General features: G+C 49.5%; 11 protein-coding genes across 11 annotated transcripts; 6 read left to right on the plus strand and 5 right to left on the minus strand.

Moving 5' to 3' along the window:
- Positions 1-2,798: 2,798 nt before the first annotated feature.
- On the minus strand, positions 2,799-5,163 carry F5B22DRAFT_113864 (uncharacterized protein). The gene is made up of 3 exons (XM_047968803.1): positions 4,676-5,163; positions 3,071-4,617; positions 2,799-2,977 (listed from the first exon to the last, which is right to left on the minus strand). The coding sequence occupies exons 1-3, from the start codon at positions 4,949-4,951 to the stop codon at positions 2,959-2,961; spliced, it is 1,842 nt and encodes a 613-aa protein (XP_047831767.1). The 5' UTR covers positions 4,952-5,163; the 3' UTR covers positions 2,799-2,958.
- A 12-nt stretch (positions 5,164-5,175) lies between these two features.
- On the plus strand, positions 5,176-7,203 carry F5B22DRAFT_603752 (ribosomal L28e protein family-domain-containing protein). Its single transcript, XM_047974762.1, has 6 exons — positions 5,176-5,572; positions 5,639-5,701; positions 5,754-5,804; positions 5,884-5,961; positions 6,099-6,209; positions 6,344-7,203. The coding sequence occupies exons 1-6, from the start codon at positions 5,544-5,546 to the stop codon at positions 7,005-7,007; spliced, it is 996 nt and encodes a 331-aa protein (XP_047831768.1). The 5' UTR covers positions 5,176-5,543; the 3' UTR covers positions 7,008-7,203.
- Positions 7,204-9,062, plus strand: F5B22DRAFT_603753 (Sec1-binding region of Mso1-domain-containing protein). Its single transcript, XM_047974763.1, has one exon. It carries the CDS (start codon positions 7,695-7,697, stop codon positions 8,523-8,525), a length of 831 nt encoding a protein of 276 aa, XP_047831769.1. The 5' UTR covers positions 7,204-7,694; the 3' UTR covers positions 8,526-9,062.
- On the plus strand, positions 8,893-12,016 carry F5B22DRAFT_654876 (GTPase-activating protein GYP7; the record flags this gene model as incomplete). The annotated part of the gene is made up of 3 exons (XM_047979847.1): positions 8,893-10,992; positions 11,058-11,639; positions 11,700-12,016. Exons 1-3 carry the CDS (start codon positions 9,444-9,446, stop codon positions 12,014-12,016), a joined length of 2,448 nt encoding a protein of 815 aa, XP_047831770.1. The 5' UTR covers positions 8,893-9,443.
- An 848-nt stretch (positions 12,017-12,864) lies between these two features.
- F5B22DRAFT_645849 (vacuolar protein sorting 55) lies at positions 12,865-13,469 on the minus strand (the record flags this gene model as incomplete). The annotated part of the gene is made up of 2 exons (XM_047978650.1): positions 12,865-12,998; positions 13,214-13,469. The coding sequence occupies 2 exons, from the start codon at positions 13,467-13,469 to the stop codon at positions 12,865-12,867; spliced, it is 390 nt and encodes a 129-aa protein (XP_047831771.1).
- Positions 13,470-13,815: 346 nt separating this feature from the next.
- Positions 13,816-15,389, plus strand: F5B22DRAFT_113797 (nucleophile aminohydrolase). Its single transcript, XM_047968801.1, has 3 exons — positions 13,816-14,198; positions 14,250-14,361; positions 14,445-15,389. Exons 1-3 carry the CDS (start codon positions 14,161-14,163, stop codon positions 15,069-15,071), a joined length of 777 nt encoding a protein of 258 aa, XP_047831772.1. The 5' UTR covers positions 13,816-14,160; the 3' UTR covers positions 15,072-15,389.
- Positions 15,330-17,041, minus strand: F5B22DRAFT_603759 (Elongator complex protein 5). The gene is made up of 3 exons (XM_047974764.1): positions 16,649-17,041; positions 16,384-16,528; positions 15,330-16,278 (listed from the first exon to the last, which is right to left on the minus strand). The coding sequence occupies exons 1-3, from the start codon at positions 16,808-16,810 to the stop codon at positions 15,521-15,523; spliced, it is 1,065 nt and encodes a 354-aa protein (XP_047831773.1). The 5' UTR covers positions 16,811-17,041; the 3' UTR covers positions 15,330-15,520.
- A 313-nt stretch (positions 17,042-17,354) lies between these two features.
- On the minus strand, positions 17,355-18,668 carry F5B22DRAFT_114004 (uncharacterized protein). Its single transcript, XM_047968804.1, has 3 exons — positions 18,247-18,668; positions 17,858-18,181; positions 17,355-17,719 (listed from the first exon to the last, which is right to left on the minus strand). Exons 1-3 carry the CDS (start codon positions 18,472-18,474, stop codon positions 17,477-17,479), a joined length of 795 nt encoding a protein of 264 aa, XP_047831774.1. The 5' UTR covers positions 18,475-18,668; the 3' UTR covers positions 17,355-17,476.
- A 90-nt stretch (positions 18,669-18,758) lies between these two features.
- Positions 18,759-19,940, minus strand: F5B22DRAFT_603763 (uncharacterized protein). Its single transcript, XM_047974765.1, has one exon. It carries the CDS (start codon positions 19,379-19,381, stop codon positions 18,863-18,865), a length of 519 nt encoding a protein of 172 aa, XP_047831775.1. The 5' UTR covers positions 19,382-19,940; the 3' UTR covers positions 18,759-18,862.
- Positions 19,941-20,260: 320 nt separating this feature from the next.
- F5B22DRAFT_603764 (family 63 glycoside hydrolase) lies at positions 20,261-23,364 on the plus strand. The gene is made up of 3 exons (XM_047974766.1): positions 20,261-20,597; positions 20,665-22,628; positions 22,679-23,364. Exons 1-3 carry the CDS (start codon positions 20,363-20,365, stop codon positions 22,928-22,930), a joined length of 2,451 nt encoding a protein of 816 aa, XP_047831776.1. The 5' UTR covers positions 20,261-20,362; the 3' UTR covers positions 22,931-23,364.
- Positions 23,365-24,131: 767 nt separating this feature from the next.
- Positions 24,132-25,123, plus strand: F5B22DRAFT_114050 (uncharacterized protein). Its single transcript, XM_047968805.1, has 2 exons — positions 24,132-24,961; positions 25,026-25,123. Exon 1 carries the CDS (start codon positions 24,444-24,446, stop codon positions 24,813-24,815), a length of 372 nt encoding a protein of 123 aa, XP_047831777.1. The 5' UTR covers positions 24,132-24,443; the 3' UTR covers positions 24,816-24,961; positions 25,026-25,123.
- Positions 25,124-25,559: the final 436 nt, after the last annotated feature.

A 25,559-nucleotide genomic window follows, 5' to 3' on the forward strand; every position in this document is an offset into this window, starting at 1 on the left:
ATATTATTATCTGGTATTATTATTCTTTTTCTTTCTCTTATTATTATTATTATTATTATTATTATCATCGTTATTATTATTTTTCTTACGTTGGTTTGACACCCCTACTAGTACATCATAGTCATAGAGTAGTAGCAGTATATGTATGGACCATGTACGTACTTGCTTCCATTCATACCCGTCTCATGATGAGTAATGCGTCTGTCTTAGTCGGCGATATGTGGCCACAAGGCAGTGCTGTATGGACAATTGTAGTTAGTCGTCGTCGACGGTTCAGACTTAGTAGACGTCTAGCCCACCCTGTCATTTACCGCCAGTGCTGGTGTGATGAGGTGAACACTAAGTAAACCTCTGATATCTTTACCTAGGTAGGTTATGCTATGTAACTACCTACTCGAGTCGGGAGGCGTGGTCTATTCTATTCTATGCCCACTATGCTATACTACCTACTATAGACACCTCTAGGAGGTATACAGAAATAACTACTCGCACGTGGCTTACGCAGAGATTCCAAGTGAGATCCAGCAGTGAGCAGTAACGTGCAGCGCAGTGCAGTGCAGACGACGGCCTGCAGTACGAGGCGAGTGCGTGCCGTCCACCACCGCCAGCGCTAGCAGGTAGCTAAAGTAAGGTACAGTGATTTTCAGCGCAGAAATGTCTTTCGCTAAGCCCTAGAAATATGGAGCTTCCACTACCTGCTAGGCGAGCTAGGTACTATTACAGGTCAGATACAGGTCGTCGGAGCACACACCAAGCAGGCGCTAAGTCGACCAAAATGCGCCGGTGAAGCATTGCGGCCCCCAAAATAGGACTGACTTACAGGGGGGTTCCACGCTGTCAGAAGGCACAATTGGCAGCACAATAGCCACAGAAGACAGTACCTAGGTACCAAGTACATGCAGGCTGGACCCCTGCTTTCTCGAAGTTCTCTGCAGTCTTCCATGGTGATTCCATGCATAGCGCTCATAAACATGTTGCACGTTCTGTGTCGAAACGCCAGAGATACCCAGTCAGAGAGAACAAGCTAGAGAGACATACATGCATACCTAGGTAGAGAGAGAAAAACGAAGTCACGTCAGATAATCACACACCCTCTCTCTCTCTCTCTCTCTCTCTCGCTTGGCTCTCTTTTCTCTCACTCCCCCCCAACCTGTCGTTCTTCACTCACTCTCTACCCATACCCATACCCATCTCTTCTCATTCCCACAACCACACACCCCCCTTCCTTGTCGTCTAATGTACCTAGGTAGGCTAAAACCTAGTCTAATCTGGGTACATCCGTCCATCCATACTTACTTACTTACTTACATCTGTCTGTCTGCGGCACTACCGTATCGCGTGCCAATGCGGCATCGTCTCTTGCTTATTACCAAATTTGGATTCGAAGCTAAAACACCCCATGACGAACACGACGTATGCTTAGTTTGGAAATTCGGCTGACGGCCTCGTTGCCTCACCGGACCAGCGCCTATAGCAAGCCCACCACACACACACTTACCACACATACCTACCTACCTACCTTTCTAACCTATCTCGTGTACCCGTCTTCTCTTCCAGATACACCCCCTGGTACTTTTCGGCAAGATGCCGTAGGCGTTGGCACGCTCTGGGTCGCGATCCCTTTCGGCTCAACTAGGTTGACTCGTAGTCGAGGCTGATGAGTATCCACCACACTTGGCGTGAACCGCAGCAAAGGTACTCGCAAGATGTCATCGCGCTCCTCGCCCATCAGGGGCCTAGGCTCCCGTTGCCGACCCATCCATCTAGATGGACGGCGTACGGGAGCCAGGAACATGGTTCTTGGTTTAATGTAACAGGAGCTTAGGATGACCAGATATATAAGTCCGGGAGGCATCCCGGATCTCGAGAGCTAATATCATCATCACCACCATCATCACTAAACAACAACAACAATAACAACTCCTACTATTACTCTTAATCCTTCCCATCCTACTACTGCTACTACTACTACTCGTCCTCTTCACTGCCACTACTATCACAATCAACATCTCTACAAATTACTTGGACTTGCTTGAATCTTCACATCAGACATCCTCACTTGCTTTCATCTAAGAGACGCCACTTGCCACCTGCCACCAACCTTCTACTATACCAACCCATATCAACTACAACTCACATCTCCAACAATCACAATGGCTGCCTTTGCTTTCTCTTCTTGCCCTCAGACCCTGAGCTTCGGTCGAAGTGGCTACAACAAGGACGGTGACAACGAGGATGACAAGCGCTGTTTTGGTCGCAGCGGATATAACAAGGATGGAGACAACGACGACGAGAAGCGCTGTTTCGGCAGATCAGGGTACAACAAGGATGGCGATGACGAAGGCGACAAGGGCCGCAGCGGATACAACTAAAGGAGATCCCGCGGGGCGAATCAACCGGATTTAAGAGAGGGCGGCTCTTTCCGCAAAGGTCGTGGGATATTGAGCCGCCTCTCTCTCTCTCGCCACCACTTTTCGATTCCTTGACTTCTGTCTGTCTGTCTGTCTTCGTTCGTTTTGATACCACTCAACGCAACCTTCATTTATTCGGATTTTCCCCAACTTTCCCTTTGTCAACTGCATCGCCAGGGCGCCGGAAACCATACAACAACTTTCATCGTCATCGTTTTTCCAAAGCATTTACATCGGGGGCTGTACGAGTATGATTGTACGATATTATATCGGGAAGGGAACAAGAACAACAACTATAGACTTTTGTTTAAGACTTGCGCCGGCAACGGAACAACAACATTGTATGATTAGCATTTGCATTGGTGGGGGTTATAGATATCAGCTCGGGCTTTTTTTCTTCTTTCTTTCTTTCTTTCTTTCTTGGGAGGGCGAAACGGGTAGGAATGGGTGGAAACAAACAGGGAGCTTAACACCCACGGTACCGGAGCATAAACATGACTGTACAATAATCTACAACACCATTTTGGAATTCGAAACCTATTCTACCTTATTTTCCTACGCAGAATCTTCCGTCTTCATTAGCACATGTATCTCGCGAGCCAAGAGGGAAAGGGAAAAAAAAAAAAAAAAAAAAAAAAAAAAAAAACGAGGCCACTTACTTCTCGAAGATGACGCCGAGAATCTCCTCGACATCGCCAGCCTCGCCTCGACCTGTGATCCGGCCGAGACAGCTAGCCGCGTAGCGGAGGTGTTCAGCGGCCATGGTAAGATCGATGTCGTCGCGAGCAGCAGCCGCAGCGTAATCATCATTTCCTTTGTGCTCGGTGACCTGGAGGTACTCCTCGAGACTCACCCGACACTGCACGAGGAGCTGCCGCTGGCGCTCCGTGACGCCGTGGAGGTCCTGCAAACTGGTGGGCAGCTCAGTCATATTTTGGAACGCCAAGACCAGCCTATCCGCCACGAGGCGCACTCCACCGGGATCACCACGATGGTCAGAACCTTGAATTTCTTGCGCCTCTTTACATGAGATGAGCATGGGGCGGATCTCTTCCAGCCCGGGTATCTTCTTTAGCACGTTGTCCCGAAAGGCGCGGACGAGCGGGCCCAGATCCGCCGGGGATGGCACGGCGTCTATCTTGTTGATGAGCACTAGGCGTCGGGGACAGGCGGCTGCGAGTTTTAGCGTCTCGGTATCGTAGCGGATCTCGTGGTGGCGGCGGTCGTGACCCCCTGCTACCGCGTGCTTCTCCTCCTCCACAGAGGCGAGAACGATGATTACATCAGATTGTGCGGCCCTTGTCCTTGCTCGCCTGATCCCTTCCTCCTCGACAGCCCCAATTCTCGTTTGGGAGGGATGTGGATGATGCGCAGCGGTGGCGTCGTCATCATGTGAAGCGGCGCGGCTAGTCGTTGTCGTCGTGGCAGTTCTAAATCCGGCCGTGTCAGCGAACGTGCACAGATACCCTCGGATATCGAGATTAGCTTCGATGATGTCGCGCGTCGTGCCGGATTCCCCTGACACGATGGACGCCTCTCGGCCGACAACTTGGTTCATCAAGGAACTCTTGCCGGCGTTGGGTGGGCCCAAGAGCGCTACCTGGATACCGTTTCGCAGAAGCTCGGCCCGGTGACTCGCCATCTCGTGGACCTTGATGCTCCTCAGGATATCGTGGATTTGCTGGCTGACACTGCTAACAAGGGAAGCAGGCGATTCGTCGAAGTGCTGGTCTTCCTGGAAATCTATGAGGGCTTCCATCTCGGCTCGCGCTTCCAGTAATTTGCGGCGCCAGTCCTCGTACGTGCGACCCAAAGATCCAGAGCTACCTCGGACGGCAGCTCGTCGCTGCTGCTCCGTTTCAGCCGCAAGGGTTTCGCTTAATGCCTCCACCTGAGCCAGGTCAAGCCTGTCATTCATAAAGGCCCGTTTCGTAAACTCCCCGGGCTCCGCGTAACGGATACGCCCATTGCCGGCGCCGGCGCATTTGGGTATGGCCGACAGGACTGCTTTGACGGTGGCGCTGCCGCCGTGGACATGCAGCTCTAGTACATCCTCGCCTGTGACGGTTCGCGGTCCCGGGAAATACAGGACCATTGCGGCGGAATCGAGAATCTCAGATCCCTGCGTGCCTGGAAGGAATAGTGCTCTTACTGTGGCATAGCGTGGTTGTGGCGCCTTCTTATTGGGGCACAGCATATGGTATATCTACAGAGCAGTTTTAGCCGGCCGTGTCGTTGGACAGAGCTACTGATTCATTGCTTACTTGTATACAAGAAGGGCCCGAGACACGGATTACAGCTATGCCGGCCTTGCCCTCGGCTGATGATAGAGCGTAGATGGTGTCATGATGGGTCTCGTATGTTTGTGCAATCTGAGAGGGCGTATGGTACGATCGCCATCTTTGAGGCGTCAAATATGGCCTAATAAAGGGCCTATAAAGCGGAGCTACCACAAAACCCGCTGTCTTTTCTACGGCGGCTTTCCGGCAGGCTGAACATAGCGTTTGGGCGAGCAGACGTCTAGCTGCTATACGATGCATAGACTGAAGACTCGCTCTAATGCTGACTGAGTCGCGTTTGAAACAGATCACCAAGCTAAGCCGAATGAAATGAAAGATGATGATGAGTAAGTAGATATGAACAAGGCTGATGGAATAGAGAGCGTGAGAGTCAGTTTGATAGAAGTGGCCGACTAAAAGGTTGAAGTTGATTGGTTTAGCTCGAGCTGCAGATCGCGGGATAGACCCACGGATCTCAGTGACTGTCCAATCAGACTTCTTAGTCAGCGGCTCTTCAGGTCGAGTGGGGCTGGGCCCCTTGGTGCTTCCAAGCTAAAGTTTTTTTTTCTTTCGACATTGCAGACCTTGACATCTGATTCCTGATCCAAACCTACACGTGCCTACCTACGATATCTCGTAGTAGCACTAATTGGGATATCCCCCGACTGCTCTTCTCCTTGAAGCGTACCTATATTTGACTAAGGAGTCTGAAGATTACGACTCTTATTTATTTGAACGGGGAATTTGTGACGGGAGCGAAGCTCTTATCTGACCTCTTATCATCGATTGCATTGGTTCAGCATCCGCCACCCGTTTCTCAGCCTTTCCCAACTTCATCGCCCCTGTCGTCAAGATGAGTGACGAAATCATCTGGCAGGTCATGTAAGTTCTTAGTCTCGGACAGATTCATCTTTTCCAAGTGAATAAATGCTGATACAGCCGGTATAGTGACAAGCAGTTCTGCTCTTACAAGGTCAAGGCGACTCGTGAGAGGACATTCTGTCGAAATGAGTGAGTTCTCTCACCACAGTCAGCTTGAGACCTCATCATCTAATATCTGTAGAATGAACATATCTGGATTGTGCAGCAGAACCAGCTGTCCACTTGCCAACAGGTAAAGTCCCAGTCATCCCTTTCTAGCTGGCATACTTGGCTTTTCATGCCTCGTTGCAGACCGTTAATTCTTGCAATAGCCGTTATGCCACTATCCGTCCCCACCCAGATCCCACAAAGGCGATCAATTATCTATACATTAAGACTCCGGAGAGAGCGTGAGTAACAATTTCACCCATTTCCCACATTGCGGACAACCTTACAGACTTGTTCCACTTTGAAGGGCGCTGGAGGCCCAAGGACCTGCATTTTCTTTTCTCTTTTTTTATACAGAGGCTGATGCTAGATCTTACAGGCATATGCCCTCAAAACTATGGCAGAAAATTAAGCTATCGCAAAATTATCAGCAAGCTTTGGCGCAGATCGAGGAACATTTGAAGTACTGGCCACAGTATATGATCCATAGGTGTGTATCTACTCCCACCCACTCGGTGTCACGCTAGCTCCTCTTATTCTTGGAGCCGACATCTCACCACATGTCGATCATCGGGGCCAATCAGCCCGTCATCATAGTAAACATTATTCCTGACATTTCAATAGAGCTAAGCAACGTCTCACTCGGTTACAACAAGTTAGTATTCGAATGAGACGATTGGCCAAAGAAGAGGCTAGACTTGGCGAAAGGATCGTTCCCAAGCTAGCTCCAAAAGTCAAAAGACGTGAGGCGACCAGAGAACGGAAGGCAGAGGCTGCGGCCAAGCTTGAACGTGCTATTGAGAGGGAGCTGCTTGGGCGACTACGTGAAGGTGCCTACGGAGACCAGCCTCTGAATGTCAGCGAGCAGATCTGGAAGAAGGTGCTGAATGCCATGGAGCGTGAAGGAGAAGCGACCAGAGACAAGGATCTTGACACTGGAATTGAGGATGAAGATGAGGATGAAAGAGAAGAGGAGTTTGAAATGGATGATGAAGAGGAAGATGGCGCGGTGGAGTACGTTTCCGATTTTGAAGAGAGTGATGAAGACGATCTAGACGATCTCGAAGATTGGCTGGGAAGCGATGAATCCGGAGAGGAAGAGTCCGAGACGGACGAGACGGATGAGGATAGTGAGGATGCATCGGCGAAGAAGAAATCATTGGCAACAGGCGACAAGCGGAAGCGGGCACAGGCTGCTCGAGCTAAGCCGAAGAAGATGCCCCGACGCAGGCGGGAGATTGAGCACGAGCATGAGCTCGAACACCAGCGACCTGAGCTGGCCTTCTAACTTTCCATTTGAGAACTCCATGGCCGGCGCGGCCGGATTCTTCTTGATACCCCTTGAACATGAATCGAGATACTCGGACATATCAGAGCTGGAGAATATGTACTTTATTTCTGATCAATTGGCATATTTCGTACCTCCTCAAAACTAGAAGACTGATGAAAAATTGAAATAATTATCAAGACATCTTTATAGCCCTGATATTCTGCGTCCTTGCTTGCTTGCATAGCCCTGGCCTGACTTGAATGCTAGTGAGTTGTAGATCCTCCTTGGGGTTAGATGTAGATTGTTCCCATCTAGGTACATATGTAGGTAGTTTTAAACCATGTGAATTCATCCGATTTGAATCTGCCAAAAGTGGCAGGTGGGGGAGATCTGTACCCCACCTTCTAAGTACTATCTACACTGCCTAGTTACGTGGGTACTTGCCCAATTTACCTGACCCAGCTCTCGTTTGAAGTGTTTCTACCCTACCAAACCTGAGACGAGACGCAAAACACCAACATTCCTCTCGCCAAGCTACCAACCAGACTTCCTCCTAGCCAAAGCAAGCCGTGCGATTCGCGGACTCTCAACCAAGCTACAAACTACACATAGCGTTATTTCATTCGAGCATAATAACCCGTCGTCGCTTTCTTCGAGCATACTTCTTGCGAGCAACCGTTCTGGTGTCCAGCAACCAGTGGCACCATGTCTGGCTGGTACAGTAACATCGTCGGTGCTACGACATCCAAGATATCGAATCTCCAAAGATCATATTTCAGCGGAGAAGCCGATGGCGATACCGAAGACGACACGCATGTTTGCAGAGTCCTGCGATCGTACTACACTGAGAAGGGGAAACCGTTTCCCGGATGGCTACCGCCAGATCCTAAGGCACCGCCACCCGCCACCGCTGTTTACTCACAACCGTCACAAGTAGGCTCGCGGTACGGCGGGCTTGGCCAACAACAACCGGGTGGTAGCCTGAGCTCACTGTGGGATAACAACCCTGTCTCGCAACAGTCGCAAGAAACGCAAAGCTTACGGAGAGGGAGGGGAGGACCTTCTGCCATGCGAAACAGCGATGCTAGGGATAGTCCTTTTCGCAACTCAGACCCTATGGCCGGGAGCGATGCACAAGCACGGCCATTGCCATCGCAACGGGCAGGAAGCTATCAGACTCAAGGGGGCTTTGGCATTTCCGCAACACCACCTGCCGGTTCAAGCGGCGGCTCGGCGCAGGACCGGCTTAAGCAACGCCTGTTTGGAGGTTCTAGAACAACGAGCCCAGCAAATAATGGCCCCTTCAGCGCGCCACCGCAACGGGGAGGAGGCAATGGCTCGGGCGATTACGAAGATAGGTTTGCGCCTGGAGGCATGTATGATGCTAGATCCAACCGAGGTGGAGGTGGAGGTGATAGGCCATACATGAGTGCGAACTCTCCTTGGTCAAATGAACCCGACCCTTCAAATGCCGGTGGCGGACGACCAGGAGGCAGACGACCTGTTGGCCTCCCTAGCGGTCCGAAGATGAGGTGATGATTTGGATACCTATTTATCTACCTACTTAATAGTACTGGGAAACCGGATACTTCTCAGCACCCGTTGCAGTTGTTGTTTAGCGATTTGAGGCGAATATAATTCCCGTAATCAGTCATATTCACCGGGTACAGGCAAATTTGAGAGATAGAGTCATACTGGGATGTGGCCTTCTGGAGTATGATCGTGCAAAACTAGTGCTCTACGCCTCTTTGCCTCTGACGCTGGCATTTGTGCTGAAACTAGCTTGCTTTGTATGCGAAGCTTGCTGTGACTATCATCATTGCCAAGCCCCTTTCTTTACGGAAGCATGTTTTGGTTAACCTATGGTGTGAGAGTGGATGTGAGTTTTGAGTGTTGCCTAAGCTAGCTTGCGCGTCTTGTACTTAACAGTCGTGTAGGTATACGCCCATTTATCGATGGTAGGTGAGCGGGCCGTGGTATTCAATGGCTTTGCCACATAAGAAACATCGCATTTGTTTAATAGGACGCGCCATCACCCTACCTCCTCTCGAGTCTCTACTGCAGTATGAATCGGATATGTAGTGCGTAACCTAAGTAGAGCTAGTAGAGCTGCTGGTTGTATAGCACAGCACTGATAACCCCTAAAAACTCCAGGCAGCCCACTACCGGTATTGTACAGGTAGGTAGGTAGGTACTTACTCAGGTGTACATGTAAGAAGACCTGGCCACTGTGGGGCTTGAACCATGCCCCTCGACCTTGGATTAAAAGAGCTGCTCACCCGACATGCAACTTCTTGGTGTTCACATGCTCTCTATTCACCTGATCTACTGAATACTTGATAGGCAAATTCTGGGGAGGGACACCTCTCACCGCTCCGTTCCCTCTGCAAGATCCTGTCCTCCCGGGAGTCCATCTCTCAACCCTTCCCGTCATCACAACTGCTCCACCCCGCGATGACATCAGATCCGCCGCGAGGGCGAGGGAGCTCTCCCACTGGTAGCTTTTACGCCATGAGCGACGACGAAGAGGGCGAGTACAACACCGTCACTCACACCGAGACAGGCCGCGGAGTCAAACTATTGTACTCCAAAAGCAAGGTGTATATTCACCCAACACCATCAGCCAAAGACAACATCCCCGGCTACATCGCTCTGCTACAGCAGAAAGGTCTTTCGGACGGGCGGCCAACTTCTTCTTCCTCACACATGTCCCACGCGCCGGCCTCATCGGACCTTCTCCTGGCTTGGCTTCCCGAGTCTTCTCTGGGTGACGCTGCTAGTATCTATGTCAAAGTTGACCTAACTGATGGTGACTCCCCTCCGAAACAAAGTTATCTAGTGCCATCGCCCCCAACCGTAACGACCCATCGGGGTTCAATCGGCCATTATGCATTTGCTATACCTGTGGGCGCCATATACTCTCTCCTGGTACGCCCTCCAAGCCTGGGCTGGTGGTTTGGCTCTGTGGTAATCAACACTAGGGCTGGAGATAGCTTCCCTGCGCTCTTTTTCCACGACAGCGAATGCCAGTCGACTATTTTACAAAAGAAGAAGCTAGCAAGAGAGAGCTTTGATCCTTTTGGCGAAAATGGCCAGGTATTTTGGGGTGGCGATGAGGTACTGCGCTGGCTGAGGCGTTACGTTCGTATTGAAAGGAGCGTAGTGGAGCCAAACATCTATTTAGTCGAACCAAGCAAGGAAGATAGTGACGGATTTGGTGGGCAGGCTAGCTCTAGCACGCCAACACAGATTGGTCGGCGCGACAGTTCACGTGGTATGTCTGTACAAGGAGCTGCGGGAACTTCAGCTGCCGGTCCAAGCGGGCAAACGCACGACGGTGGCATGGACCCGGTAATGAAGTTCGTCAAGGAAACCGGCTGGAATATCATGGAGAAGTTTAGTAAAGTGACGACGTTTACTCGAAAGACAGCGCAAGACATAATCGACAATCCTAAAATACCACCCCAGGTCCGAAGATTGATGGGGAATCCTGAGGTGCAGACCATCCAAAGTGATTTCGACAGTGCGAGAATATATCTAGCCCGATGGGCGATGGGAATTGCAGAACAGAGTGAGAAAGACCGGACAAAGCGGATATGGACTGCAAGAGATGTCATGGAAATGGAGGACACAGACGTGGGCGAGTTTGAATTACTGGAAACGAATTCTATGTCACTTGAAGATCGGCGAAATCGGGTAACTCTCCAAGAATGGAAAGGTTTTTTCGACAGTCATACAGGCAGACTCTCATGGACGATTGACGAAGTTAAGGAACGAATTTTCCACGGAGGACTAGATCCAGACGATGGAGTTCGCAAAGAAGCTTGGCTTTTCCTCCTGGGTGTATATGACTGGTATAGCACGCCTGAGGAACGAAGAGCCCAATTGGCATCGTTGAGAGATGAATACGTGAAACTCAAGGCATCATGGTGGGAGAGGCTTGTCGACCTGGGTGGTGAAGGTGAAGAAGGTGAATGGTGGAGAGAACAGAGAGGAAGGATCGGTAAGTTTGAATCGCTGGTGACCATATACACAATCAACATACTGACCATGGCTCCTATTTCTTAGAGAAAGATGTGCATAGGACTGACCGCATGGTTCCCATATTTGCTGGTGAAGATACCCCTCATCCAGATCCAAACTCTCCCTTTGCATCCGTAGGAACAAATGTCCATATGGAGCAAATGAAAGACATGCTCCTCACTTATAACGAGTACAATAAAGATCTAGGCTATGTCCAGGGGATGTCTGATCTGCTCGCACCGATATACGCCGTAATGCAGGACGATGCTATGGCTTTCTGGGGATTCCAGCATTTCATGGACCGCATGGAACGAAATTTCCTTCGAGATCAGTCTGGCATGAGAAACCAGCTTCTTACCCTCGATCACCTAGTCGCATTTATGGATCCGAAGCTTTATGCTCATCTTCAAAAGGCCGATAGCACCAACTTCTTCTTTTTCTTCCGTATGCTTTTGGTATGGTACAAGCGGGAGTTCAAGTGGATGGATATCTTGCACCTGTGGGAAATCCTTTGGACGGATTACCTGAGCAGCAGCTTCCATCTCTTCATTGCCCTAGCAATCCTAGAAAAACACCGTGACGTCATCATGGCTCATCTCCAGCACTTCGATGAGGTACTCAAGTATAGTATGTTGATGCTCTCCTGTGTTTTTGACCACAAGGTATTCATTACTTACATTTCACTAGTGAACGAACTATCCGAAACCATTGATCTCGAATCTACCTTAATACGTGCAGAGTATCTATTTCGCCGCTTCCAACGACTCATCGATACCATCGACAAGAAACAAAACTTCCCAGCGCCAAGGATGCGTCCAGGTCCAGGCCAGTCATCTCCATCGTCTAACACTGACTCTTCGCCTCAACAGGGGAAAGGGAAAGCTCCAGAACAAGAGTTTGATACGAAGACCATCACCCCTGAGCTTCGCAAACTTCTAAGTAGAAACGTCGAGGTCCTCCCTAGAAAGGTGGTCCATAAACAAGGTGACGGTTTCAAGACTTAGTTCAAATTTCTTGGTTTTATGAATGGATGTACATTGTTATGGAAGTCGAAATATGATTGAAAGCAGGTCGTGATATCTGCATTGCCGGGAAAATATGGATGGCATTGATTACTAACGAGAAGACTAAAAATGTAAAGCGGTACGGCGTTTGGGACGTTACGGATCACGCATTCTCTGGACTGGACTGGGCTTATACTTTCGTGCGGGCGTTGCTGTAATACAGGGTCAATACTAATGTTCAATTCAATTGCTGCCACTTTATTTTGTCTTTTCAACTTGTGAGATACTGCGATACGATGTGAGAATGAACAGAGGTTTGCAGCCTTCGCGTTGTAACACTGATCTTAGAGTACTAGTTTTCAATCATGTGATACTCACTTCATTCATATTCGAGGTCCCGTCCAACATAAATGATAAAATTCCGCCATGCCACTGAAGAAGTGGAAGAGGGAAATACATGGAACTATGAATATGAGCTAGCGACGCCCTTTAGATTGATCATTGTGCTGCCTATTTGCCCCATTCTTCACAATCAAGCAAGTCACTGCAGAGGAACTACGGAAATAAATAGAAGGAAGTAAGGGGATGGTTGAGCTTATTAAATTCAAATGCGCATTCTTCGCTCAATATGTGGGTTGCCATCCGGCGCATGCAAGATATGGTACATGGTGACAGACTGCGGGCCTCGACTCCATTACCTATCCCCAGCCTATTCATCCCTTTCTTTCTCACCCAAACCTGATTGATCCCCTACAGCAAAAAGAAATATTTCGATACTAAATGTAGCTTTTTCTCGCTCCCAGACGGGAGGGAACAAGAAATTTTCATATACGTTGGGTTTATTATGCTTAGAACTCTTGTTCCTCTTGGAAGGACATGCCGAAGCTGATGATGGTCCCGTAGATCAGCAGACCGCCGACAATACACATGATCATTGCTGGCACTTCGATTATATTTGAGTGTGCGAGGAGGACGGGCAGAGCTGTGGAAGCGAGGTGTTAGCATCGTTTGATACATATGATACCATCTGTAGGCGAGTCCCTCAAGCCTGTGGCCTCTCCGTCTCTAGACCAACACCATATACCGCCCATCCACAATTCCTCCCTATTAAGCCTAGTGAAGCTAATACACCCGCGCCATGGCGCGCCGTAAAGAACCTAAAAGAAAAGATGTCGGGTAATGATAAAATGAACGTACCAATTCCCATAACAACCAAGAACCCGGTACAGAAGCGACCGAGATCGAGCACCGCATTACCGGAGCTCTCGACGAAGTCGTCAGGATTGGCCCAACGACCGCAGATCCAGTTGGGTAGTGGCGCCAGCACGTAGGTCGCTACGACTAGCAACGGGTAATACTCCTTATATAGCGCGCATGATAAGATGACGAGTAGGAAGCCGACGGCCAGCACAAACGACAGCGCGATTATGGTCTTCAGCCCTGCATTCGGCATCGTGAGGGAGAGGGAGCAGGCGCTCTAGTATCTCAGAGCTGAAACTCGGAAGACAAGGAGCGAAGGTCCTATTCGGCGGCGCGCGCGGACGTCCTGGAGGAAGCTGCCGGCTAGGCGATGCTGGATAAGGAGTCGGCTTGATGACAAAGCGACGCCAGCTATTACGTACGTATATGAGGGTTGGTCGAGATTCGAGATCCAGTCATCGAGTGAAGAACGGTTTGCGACGGGATTATAGGCAGCTAGGGAGAGGTGATCTTTCGCGGTTGCAGGGCGTTGTCGTCAGCCTACCGTGATGCAATAAGCCGATACCTAGGTACCTACCTAACCTAAGGCTTGGACCGATGAAGAGAGCTTGAGCCACAGTCATGTGTCAGAGGTTTCCAAATTGTGGCTGGTGGAGAAGGGGCCTTCCAAGATCTGGTCAGGCCAAAACCGGGAACAAGTTGAGGTACGTACCTGCCGACATCCCACCAGGACCCGCATGACGCTAGTCCCGTTAAGTAGGAGCAACGAAGCTTGGAGCTGCCTTGCGATTGCCCATCGTCAGGACAGCTCCAGCCTCGTGTCTCGTCGACTTCAGTTAAACAAACAACGAACAACTTCTCGCCGAATCTCGTCTTCACCTACAGAGTTCTTCCATAGACTTACAAATCGTATACCACCATCTCGATAAGTAGCATTTGGCACCATGTTCAGGAACAACTACGACAACGACTCGGTCACATTGTAAGCTCTCAATCAGTCAAGGGTGCTGGCACTTATACTAATAACTCCCAGCTCTCCACAAGGGAGAATATTCCAGGTCGAATATGCCGCCGAGGCCGTGAAGCAAGGTTCAGTGGTCGTTGGTATAGTTAGCAAGACACATGCCGTGCTAGTCGCCATCAAGGTACGAACTCTACGGCTGCTTTTCAGAACCAACGTCATGAACCGAGCACCTCCCTAGCTAACTCACGCCTCTCTTACCAACAGAGAAACGCCGAAGAGCTGTCCTCGTATCAAAAGAAGTTATTCGCCGTGGATGAACACGTCGGTCTTGCCATCGCAGGTCTTACATCCGATGCCCGCGTTCTATCCAACTTCATGAAGCAGCAATGCCTCTCACAGCGACTCACATACGACCGCGCGATGCCCCTCGAGACACTAGTGTCCCTCATCGGCGACAAGGCCCAGCTGAACACACAACACTACGGCAAGCGGCCGTACGGTGTTGGCCTGCTCGTGGCCGGCGTGGACGACAGCGGCCCCCACCTCTTCGAGTTCCAGCCCTCCGGCCTGACACAGGAGATGCTGGCGTGCGCCATCGGCGCCCGCTCGCAGATGGCGCGCACATACCTCGAGAAGAACCTGGACAAATTCGCCGACTGCGGCCGCGACGAGCTCATCCGTCACGGTCTGAGGGCCCTCAAGGAGACGCTGGTCCAGGACCGCGAGCTCACGGTGGAGAACACGAGCGTGGGCGTCGTGGGTCCCAAGGAGCCCGGCAAGCGGCCCCTAGAGCCCTTCAAGGTGCACGATGGCGCCGAGACCAAGGACTGGATCAACAGTATAGCGGATGACACCGAGGCCGGCGGCGACGGCATGCAGGTGGATGAGTAAATGACGTATGACGGACGATACATTGGGATATATTTCCCCGTGCAGCTGAGCTTCCTCCTCTGTCTGAAGAAGGATCGAATGAATGGAAGTTTTTGGGAACTCCGAAATCCCAAGTGGACGAAACATGAGACTGCTAGGAGCGCTCTAGATCCGAGAATGAATGCATACAAGCGATGTGCGGAAAAGTTTACACATCACATCACATCACATCAGTCAGGCAGGCAGGCAGGCGAAGATGGCTGTACAATATCTAGATACTACTACTACTTAGATATTCACAAGAACCGAAATCAAAGTGAATACGGTATATTGTGACTTCGTCTTCAACTGTGAAATGTTCATGGTGTTTGATATGCCTCTAATTATCTCCCTATGTAGCCAGCTACCTACCATCTTACACACATACACACACACACACACATGTATATATATATATAAGTGCACGTGATCTATATCTCATCCTCCTCCTCATCGAAATCATCCTCCCGCCCCATCTCATACAGAATCCGTCCGCCCTCGCCAGCCCCAATATCCGTCTGCGCGTCAAAGTACGGCAACACGATGCCCTCTCTATCACGCCGCTGCTTCGCCGTCAGGCCTAGATTAAAGGTCGATTCAGGCTGTTCCTCTTCCGCGTCGTCGGTAGCTATCGTCCCTTCTTCTCCTGCGAAGGCCGGGTGGTCCGAGAGAAGGTAGAGTTTCGAAGGGGTGGTTTCCGCCCTTCTCTGCTGTCCGGTTGCTTCCGTTTTTAAGCTGGAGGTGGGGATTAATACGAATGTCTCGCCCACGGCCCGTCCGCTGCGTCGCCGCAGCTCCATTTCTACCACGAGGCCCTGCGTCACACCCGTGCTCTGCGCTGCTGCCGTTTTACCCCTTCGTAGACCCAGTCCGATTATTACGCCCTCGCGCCCTTCGTCTAGGCCGTACTCTGGGTCCCGCTGGCTGCGGTTTTGCGCGCGCCGGCGCTCGATGGCGTGGTGCAGGTTTGTGGTGCGCAGGACTGCTGTGGCGAGGTGTGTGAGGATCGTGAGGGGGTGCGGAGTGTAGGATGTTATTTGGGAGCGTGGGAGAGAGAGCGGGACGTCTGTGTGGTAGAGGGCTACGAGGGAGAGAGAGGGATTTGTGATTAGGCTTGAGAGGAAGAGGGCTAGGTCTGATGGGATTGAGGCCGATAGGGGGTTAAGCTCGTCGATTATTAAGAGGGTTTCTGGTCTTTTGTTAGGCTTCAGATATGTAATATAGTGTTTATGATACGCATTTTGTGTTCGGCGTTGGCCGAGTCATTGATCGCTTGTGTTGAGATTTCACTTACTCTGCGTGTGACCTGCGGGATAGTGTGAGATGATTTCTGAACGCAGCGACTCGGCTGTTTTGCCTTGCGCGCGGACGAAGATATCGACGCCGGCTGGCTTCCGCAGAGTCGCGAAAGAGATGTAGATTATCTTCGTTTTGGATATCTGTCTCATGAGTTAGTCGGGTAATCATGATTTAGTATTTCATCTCATAGAGTATGAGAAGGGTGTGAGGATTGTGAAAAGTGTGAGGCGGGACTTGGATATCGAGCTGGACTATCTGACCTGGGCTCTGCTCATAAATTCTCGTAAAATAGGCTTTCCGCTTTGCTCGAGAGTGTCGAGTACGAGAGTCAACGGACTCGCGCTGTCGCGCAGATTGAGGAGCTTTTGGAGCAACAGCAGCGCATGTGAGCGAGCATGCGACTGTGTCGTGGATGACGGCATTTTGAATATCTAGGTATTCTTCACTTGTGGCTACAAATAGGGAACCACCCTCTGTAATCTCCGCAGCGTCTCGAATTTTGAGATGCTGATTTATTCTCTAGAAATTAGTATCAGTCGATTAACAAGACCATAATAGCAACCCGACGACTCATTGACTGACTGTCGTCTATGGTAAAAACCCTTGTACGAAGCCTGTTGCTCCCCGCATCCCTAATTCGGAAGTTTTAGTGGTCAAATTTAGGTGGCTCAATGGCGATTTAAGGGCTCTCCACTAAAATTCAACATCATCCACACTTCTCACCACCTCTATGGCCATGCTGGGCATATTTGTATACACCCAACGGCGAAAACGCATGCATGCTGGTGTTTAGCTAAAGTAAGCAAAATTAAGCTCGACCACCTTATAACTGGAATCAAGATTTGTTGCATGGCTCTTTCATAACCTTCCTTACCTAGCGTCAGTGTAAACAGGTTATTGATCGCTACAGGTTGTGAACATGGCGAAGAGGCTTGAAAATAGAGTCACAAAATTCTGAACGCCCCGAAACATCACACCAAGAATATGATGTAACTGTAAATACGAATATCTAATTCTATTTAGAAAAGCCCAATGTGTCTAAAAGGCTCCTAGGTAGCTACATGCGTAGAGCTTGTCGAGCTTCGCAGCTAGTCCGTGTACCTCATCTTATCTGCTTTATCGAAGAACTCTGCGAGCTCCAGAGCTTGCTTGATATCTCTAAGTAACACTTCATTCTCAGCCTTGAGCTGTGCTTGAACCCCCGTTAGATGGTCGACTTTTTCTCGGAGCTCTGCGCAGCACGACTCGGCACCCTTGTATCGCTTCTTCAGTGTCTCATGCTCTCCCCATAGTGTCATCGCGGCGCGCTGTTTCTCATTGAATTCCACACACTGATACTGGGGTTAGTAAATCGTATATAACTATTCCGAGGATGAAAAATAAGAGCCTTTGTACAAGCTTCTATCATCGGGAAGAGGTATACGGATAAATTGTATGGATTGGGGAAAGTGAGCAAGGGGGTTACTTACCAGGCTATGCCATTGCTGCTTCGCGACCTCGTGATCCCTATCTAATTCTCTTCTGCTCAGGGCAAATAACGGCCCATGAGTGCGAATATCTTGGTAGGCGATGGGGTGCGTGGAGGGCTCATTAACATTTCCATCACAGGCACCATAGCGGAAACGGCTCCAGTTACTGGGTGGCTTAGATTTCAAGTCCTGGAACCGGTTTGAAGTAGCCTCGAAAAGGTGGTCATAACGCGGATATTCCTCCGCATCCGAATCTTTTGATTGCTTTGTGGTACCACTAGAGCATGTTACGAATTCAGATATGGAATCCATATTTCTGTAATGCTAGATTATGAAGTGTTCGTTAGGAAATCTATTAGACTATAGCAAGAAGGTGAAATCGTCCTTACCTTTAGACGGGGTGTAGCAAGACTAGTGATCCCCAGCTGTTTGTAAGCCATCCTAAGAGCAGGGCTATTAACATTAAGTCGCGGCATTGTGACGCGCTGTACGGATGTTTTTGTAGGAATCTTCGAGCTCTGGGTTAGTCGAAGCAATTCTGCCCACCAAGAAAATTGCAACCGAAATATCGAGGCGATAGAAATAGTGGAAGGTTGGATCATTTTCAGAAAACGCATGAGTCTTCTTATGGTTTCTCCTCTTTCTCATAATTCCTTGGCCAGTCAAACTTAATAGGGCTGCCTCAAAGGCTTATGCTCAAGCCGCGTCAGCATTTTAGGTGCATAGTTGCTTAGATCGGTCAAATATGAAGTTGCATTCTGCGTAGAGTTTACGCAACGGCCGAACGAACGATGGTGGGTAGCTTATTTCAATAGTAAAAAGCAAATAGGCTGAAAGGTCAAAAGAATACAATGTGCTTTTCGAAACATTTTGGACAAGTGGGAAATGGGTATTAATTCACCTGAATCTAAGTGGTATAAAAGCCATGCATATGCCTCAGATGGTGGTGCATGCATGATCTACCGATGTTATCAATTAACGGTCTCTTCCAAAGACGTGTGGTCTCTAGCGGCCTGGACTCAAAGGCCTGTTGAATCCTCCAACACGATTCATGTACTGACGATACTCAGTCTTCTTCGCCTTATAGACGGCTCCGGCGTTGTTGCCCGCGACTTTTTGACCCTTTGTAGTACCGAAACCACCAAAGCCCATCATAGCTTGCATGGCACCCATGCCATCGTCCTCAACAGCAATATCATCATCTTCCTCCATGGCGTCCTCTCCATCCTCGATATCTCGGTTCGGCTTTCTTCCTCGTCTCTCATCATCTTCTGCGGTGTCTTCTCGGCTGTCCCTGCCTAATTTGCCCTTTTGGCTTTGGTTGACCTCGTCTATGTCGCCTCTAGCCGAAGAGTGACCTGAGTCTCCGCCTCTATTTTTCGACCGTGTGGGGAGGGGTGAATCATGAGCCGCACGCCCAACCTTGCCTAATGGACTACGTGGCGATACAGAGCGCCGGGGATTGGGACGCCTCCCTGGACCTTTAAAAGGGTTAGAAACTAGTAATTTCCTCGGGGTATACATCACGTGTCATACCTCTGTCGTCGCGGTCGTCGTCGCGCCTGCGCCCGTCCCGTTCCTTCTCTCTCTCTTTTTCTCTATCTCTATCTCTACCTGGCTCTCTGTCTCTTTCTGAATGGCGGCCATCTGGCTTATCCCGGGTGCTCTCATGGCCTCGCCGCCTCTCTCTACTGTAGTCTCGATCCCTATCTCGGCGGTCGCGTCGGTCACTCACGGGAGATCGCGATCTAGATCTGTATCTGCGATCGCGGCTGCGGGGCCGACTATCTCGGTATCGGTCACGGTTATCTCTTCTATCGCGCGTGCCTCTGTCGTAGTTGTTGTGACGGTCGGATTCGTCCCACATTGCCCTGCTATCTGGGCGATTCCGACCACGGCGAGGATGGTCCGCCATGCTGTATAATCTGCGAATACAAAGCCAAGGTGAGAGTCGCGTTGGTTAGTTTACTGAAGCGATATGTACAATCCGATTATTGGCCGTGATGTGTGTGCGATAAAGAACTTGAGGCCGATCGATAGAAACGACCAGACCCGGTTGTTGCAAGGATGCGCCGACGCTGTTGGAGACTCAATGGAATTATTTACAGTGGGACTTGCTAGCTCCAAGGCCTTAAGTACTTAGCTAAGTACCCCATTTAGTGGAGGTAAGTACTGCTGGCAGCGCGGGGCAGGTCAAAGCAGCCTGGGGGTTGACCAAGACCTCCGTGACAGATACCTAGAAGTACATAGGCAGTACATTCACAGTTACTGACAATAGCAGCTTCAGGGGCACTGACGTCAGGTCTGCTCTATGTACCCGATCTAATCGATAAGAGCTCCGCGGCCCACAATAGCAGGTACAGCCAGTCCGTCCATGGGTCTTCCTCGCCAATCCAAAACCGTGTTCAGTTCTAAGCGGTATCAAGGCTCACCTAGAATTCACGAAATCGCACCTATACAGTAGTCACTCTCTCTTTCAGCTATTTCTTTCAATTCAATGTCGTCATGAGGCTCTTAAGCCAATTGACAGCTGGGCTGTCTCTCTCCGCCATTGCTTCTGCATCTACAGCGGAAAACGAAGGGGTCCTCCACAGTGAAATCGGCCGCTTAAACAACCAAAGTCTACTATGGGGTCCCTACCGCCCCAACCTCTACTTCGGTGTTCGCCCGAGGGTACCACACAGCTTAGCAGCAGCCTTGTCATGGGTCAAGGTAGATAACTATGTCGATGTGCAAGGCAGTATGTTGTAGCACCTAGTTATTTCCATTGTAGCCCAGGAGAACCCCCCTTGCTGATGTTAACCTAGATGTTCGATATACCTGTGAGCAAAATGAAGACATGGCGGGCTACGGCTGGGATGAGTATGACACTCGCAGGGGTGGCGTCCAAACCATTCACGACGCTAAAAATCAGATTGACATGACTACCACGTTTGTCAAGGTCCCTGGAGGCGCCCATGGAGGTAGCTGGGCCGCAAGGATCAAAGGTGAACCTCGCGACGATGCGTCGCCAGATCTCAAGACAACTGTCATTTTCTATCTTACTACCGAAGGTCCGGAAGAGACCATCGATGTTGCCGAGAGCAGCGCTACCGGTTTCGATGGAGACGTGACTTTCAGCGGCACGTCAAAGGACTTGGGTGGGTACAAGCTTGTGGTTACGAAAGGGAAAGGAGCCCATCCAGCGAGCGACCATCCCGCATCGGCACAGAGAGACTTGGAAAAGACCGTTGTGCACTCTGATACCGTGCCTCTTTATCATCTGTGGCAGGCCAAGAAGCTCCTCTTCCAATATCTTCAGGCTAGCGTGAATGAGATTATCAAGGAGTATGGCCCAGACACCGCACCCCCTCCATGGCAGGTATACATGCTGCCCAACGCAGCCAAATCCGGTAATATACAGATCGTCCAGAAGGTCTTTGAGGGTCCATTCGAGTTCGATATATTGTTTTCCAGCGAGTCTGCGGGCAAGGGCATTACAAGCGAGGATTTATCCAGGGAAATTCAGCTAAACACCGAGACATTCAACGACCGATTTAAGGAGATCTTCCTTCCAAAAGCGCCGTTCAACACTGGGAAGTACGAGAAATTTGGAAAGAGTATGCTGTCCAACTTGGCTGGCGGTATTGGCTATTTCTACGGACAGCACATAGTCGATCGCTCCGACGCCCCCGAGTACCTTGAGGAGAATGAAGGGTTCTGGGAAGGGACGGCTGAGGCGCGGGGCCGTAGGCAAGAAGAGATGGAAGGTCCATACGAATTATTCACAAGCATCCCATCACGACCCTTTTTCCCGCGTGGTTTCCTCTGGGATGAAGGGTTTCATTTGCTTCCTATCATCGATTGGGATACGGATCTAGCGCTAGAGGTCGTCAAGAGTTGGTATAACCTGATGGATGAAGATGGCTGGATTGCGCGGGAGCAAATCCTTGGTGAAGAAGCCCGGAGCAAAGTGCCCCCAGAGTTCCAGGTCCAATACCCGCACTACGCCAACCCGCCTACATTATTTATGGTTGTTGAAGAGTTTGCAGACAAACTCCAAAGGTCCAACGGTAGCAAAGAGACTGGCAGTGAGCGGCTGTCTGCAGGCGATTTTCTACAGACTGCATACGTGGACAATCCAGAACTAGGCTTTGAGTATCTCCGGAACTTATATCCTCTTCTTCGCCGGCAATATCTTTGGTTTAAGAGGACTCAATTTGGTGATCTCAAAGAGTACGATCGGGACGCTTACTCCAAGAAGGAGGGTTATCGATGGCGCGGTCGATCTATTCAGCATTGTTTGACAAGCGGCTTAGACGATTATCCTCGTCCGCAGCCTCCTCACCCTGGCGAGCTTCATGTTGATCTCATGTCTTGGATGGGCATGATGACCCGAACTTTGGCTAAGGTAGCTGATATTGTTGGGCTGCCAAACGACGTTCAGGAATACAACAAAGCCCTCGATGGAATTTCACACAACCTGGTCGATTTGCACTGGTCCGAGAAACACGAGTGCTTCTGCGATGCCACCATTGATGACTTCGAAGAGCATGCTCTGGTTTGCCACATAGGTTATATCTCGCTATTCCCCTTCTTGATGGGTCTTCTAGGGCCCGATGATACCAAACTCGGCAAGGTTCTCGATCTTTTAGGGGATGAAACTCACCTATTCAGCCCGCATGGTATCCGAAGCTTAAGCAAGCGGTCACCCTTCTATGGCACAGATGAGAATTATTGGAGAAGCCCTGTTTGGATCAATATTAACTACCTTGCTCTAGTGCAACTTCGAGTAAGTCGTATGTCCGTTGTTTATATTTACCAACGCTGACCTATTTCTAGGAATACGCCCTTAAATCTGGGCCTTACGCAGTGAAGGCTGCGGACCTCTTCAACCGCCTCCGCCAGAACCTCGTGGATACAGTGTACAATAGCTGGGAGGAAACGGGGTTTGCATGGGAGCAGTATAACCCAGAAACCGGTGCAGGCCAGCGAACACAACACTTCACCGGCTGGACGAGTTTGGTAGTGAAAATGATGGCTATGGATGAGCTGAAAGAAGCTGGCAACGCTCATACTCGAGATGAACTATAATGTCTTTGCCAGATTGAACGTCATGTGCCCCCGAGATACAAATGTGTATATATAGCACGATTGCCTTATGAAAATATGAGCGCTGAATTCGATAGAGTGGTGGTTTCTCCAAGCTACTTGTATATTTTTTTTTCTTTGTCCCTTGTGTGCTAGGCTTGGCCTAGGTACGTGTTTCACATTCTATCTGCCCCTCACAGGTATCTTGGTAACTTTTCTCGAGTCTACAGGGCTTCGGGTCAATATGGTCTGATTGTAATGTGCTGGTCACACAAGCCACCACCAGCAAGAATCAATACCGAAGTTATTAATTGGTCTCAGGAGCTGATGTCAAGTGTTAGTAGTGGGTGTCCCAGGACTCCAGGAGTGAAGTTGGGTCGTAAGTAGGTAGCACCTGGATAGTAGATAGGTTGAATGTAAGGGCTCAGTGTTATTGATTCTTGGCCTTCCTAATACTGAAGGGGCCTTTCGCCTTATATACATAACTATTGAACTATCCCCACCCCTTCGGGGTAACTTCTGCCCTAGTGCTTCTTTGCCCCTGACATCAACATCGCATTGACAGAGCACCTCAGCCCCTTTCAATTAGACCCATCTATGGAGTTCCGACTGCCAGTGCGACACGAAGCCACTTAACCAAAGACCATACCCTCAGCATCAAGTTAAGCTAGACAATTGAATATAAAGAAGGGCCACAAGGGCCCAGTTCTATATGCAGACTGAACCAACAGTAAAGCTGCTATGCGCAGGAGGGAACGTTACAAAAGTAGTTGTGGGGACATGTAATACTCCATCATGCGCCTTTTGGGCCATGAATACCCGTTTATTAAGTCTGAATTCTGGCGCCCCGGTCTTGGGTATCCAAGGACGAGTTAACACGGCGAGAGTCTAGTAGAATCAACATCAGATTCGAAACCAGCTTCAGTCTCAGTTAATATTCTCACGTGCATAACAACGAGGCTTAGAGGTTGAAGGATGCTTCAAATTCCTTCAACTCCAATATTATGGAGCTGTTTGGTGGCTTAGATGATGATGTAGCGGCCTGACAGACCTGTGTTGACTATGCATGACGGCAAGAATCAACGATGAGAACCGCTTCCTCGTGCTTCTGGTAGCCAATCCCTCATTACATATCGGGACACAATAGCATAGAGTCGGTGTATTAGGGTGACAGTGCCTGAGGTTTATTGCGTTGCCTAGTTGGGGTCATGTAGTTCTGTGGCTCAGGATGCTCCTGGCGAATGAGAGACAAGCAAATCCAGTTGCCTAACGAGTTGAACTTTTGCAACCCCCAGCACTACGCCAACGACGGTTATGGACAAGCGTTCTGGGACACAAGAATGGCTGAACGTGCATCTACACTTCGGGATATCGGAACTATAGAATCAACTTAAAAGGCTGTGATGATCACCCCGAGATTTAACCCATCGACATCCCAATCTGTTGCGCCAAACCTCTCTGTTCCCCTGTGCTCTTTTCAACAATATTCAATCGTTATTCAGAACCCCAATTCATTATGTCGTCCACCATGTCAAACGCGACTTGCGACTTTGACTTTCCGAATTGGGCGTCGCTCACCAGCGTTCCCACAAACATCACTGTTGGCGGTATCATAAAGACCAACGAAACTATGACCGCGATGCAGAACTGCTGCGCGCCGAATCCCATTCACGCTACCGGGAATGACAGCTGCGTTTTGTGGTGCGAGGTCCCAAAGAATATCACGACCTTCGAGGAATGGAAGGATTGCGTGTTCAAATACTCGGACCCCGTCCCGGGCCTTAGTGTCAATTATCGGGAAGCACAGTCAATGGGCGCGGCGATACGTCCGACTGTAAAGCTTGTTGCTGTGACTGGGCTTCTTGCTTTAGGCCTGTACGCCTGGTAACTGCCTGGCCTAGAAGAGCGACTCAATAATAAGGCATGTTGGGGTGTATAAACGACTTGTTATATCATCTGTTAGGAGAAGTAGTAATCGGGGAGTGTGTTCACTATTGGAATTAGGAAGGCAGGGATGGATAATCCTGGTGGCTGGTACTTTAACCCATACACACTCTACTATATAAACAGATGTACCACCCTAACCTATAGTACTTAGACTAAGTTCCTTAATGCAATATACAGTATGATTCCTCACTTATAGTCACGGCTCCTAGCCTTTAGGCTAGCCGTACGGCCGTACGGATGACGTACGGGTGATAGTTCTATTCTATAGCTTAGTCAATAGCCCTTGCCGGACCTCCGGAAGCCTATTCAGCCTACCGTAGCGTATATAGCCTAGTTGACGAAGGTTATGACCTAGCAAGTCATCCTTTACTTCGTCACCTTATAATTAATAGTGTGTTTCTAGTATTTACCGACGACATTGCACATTGCGCCCGTTGTAACACTTATAGTACTATTTATACTATATTATTTTAATTGGTTATAAGCCCAGAAGTTTATAACCTTAAAAGAGAATAACTTTTAACATTTTACCTTATTTAATTTATTTAATTATAAATATATTATATTAATTTAAAAATATTTTTATTTATAATAAAAGACTGCTACTTTTTTATTAAGCTATAAGGGTAAAAAAATGCTAAAGATATTATAATAATAGAAGTATTATACCTTAATAGCGTACCCC

Source organism: Xylaria bambusicola (genome assembly GCF_022495145.1).
Source record: "Xylaria bambusicola strain CBS 139988 unplaced genomic scaffold F5B22scaffold_16, whole genome shotgun sequence".
Lineage (NCBI taxonomy): Eukaryota > Fungi > Ascomycota > Sordariomycetes > Xylariales > Xylariaceae > Xylaria > Xylaria bambusicola.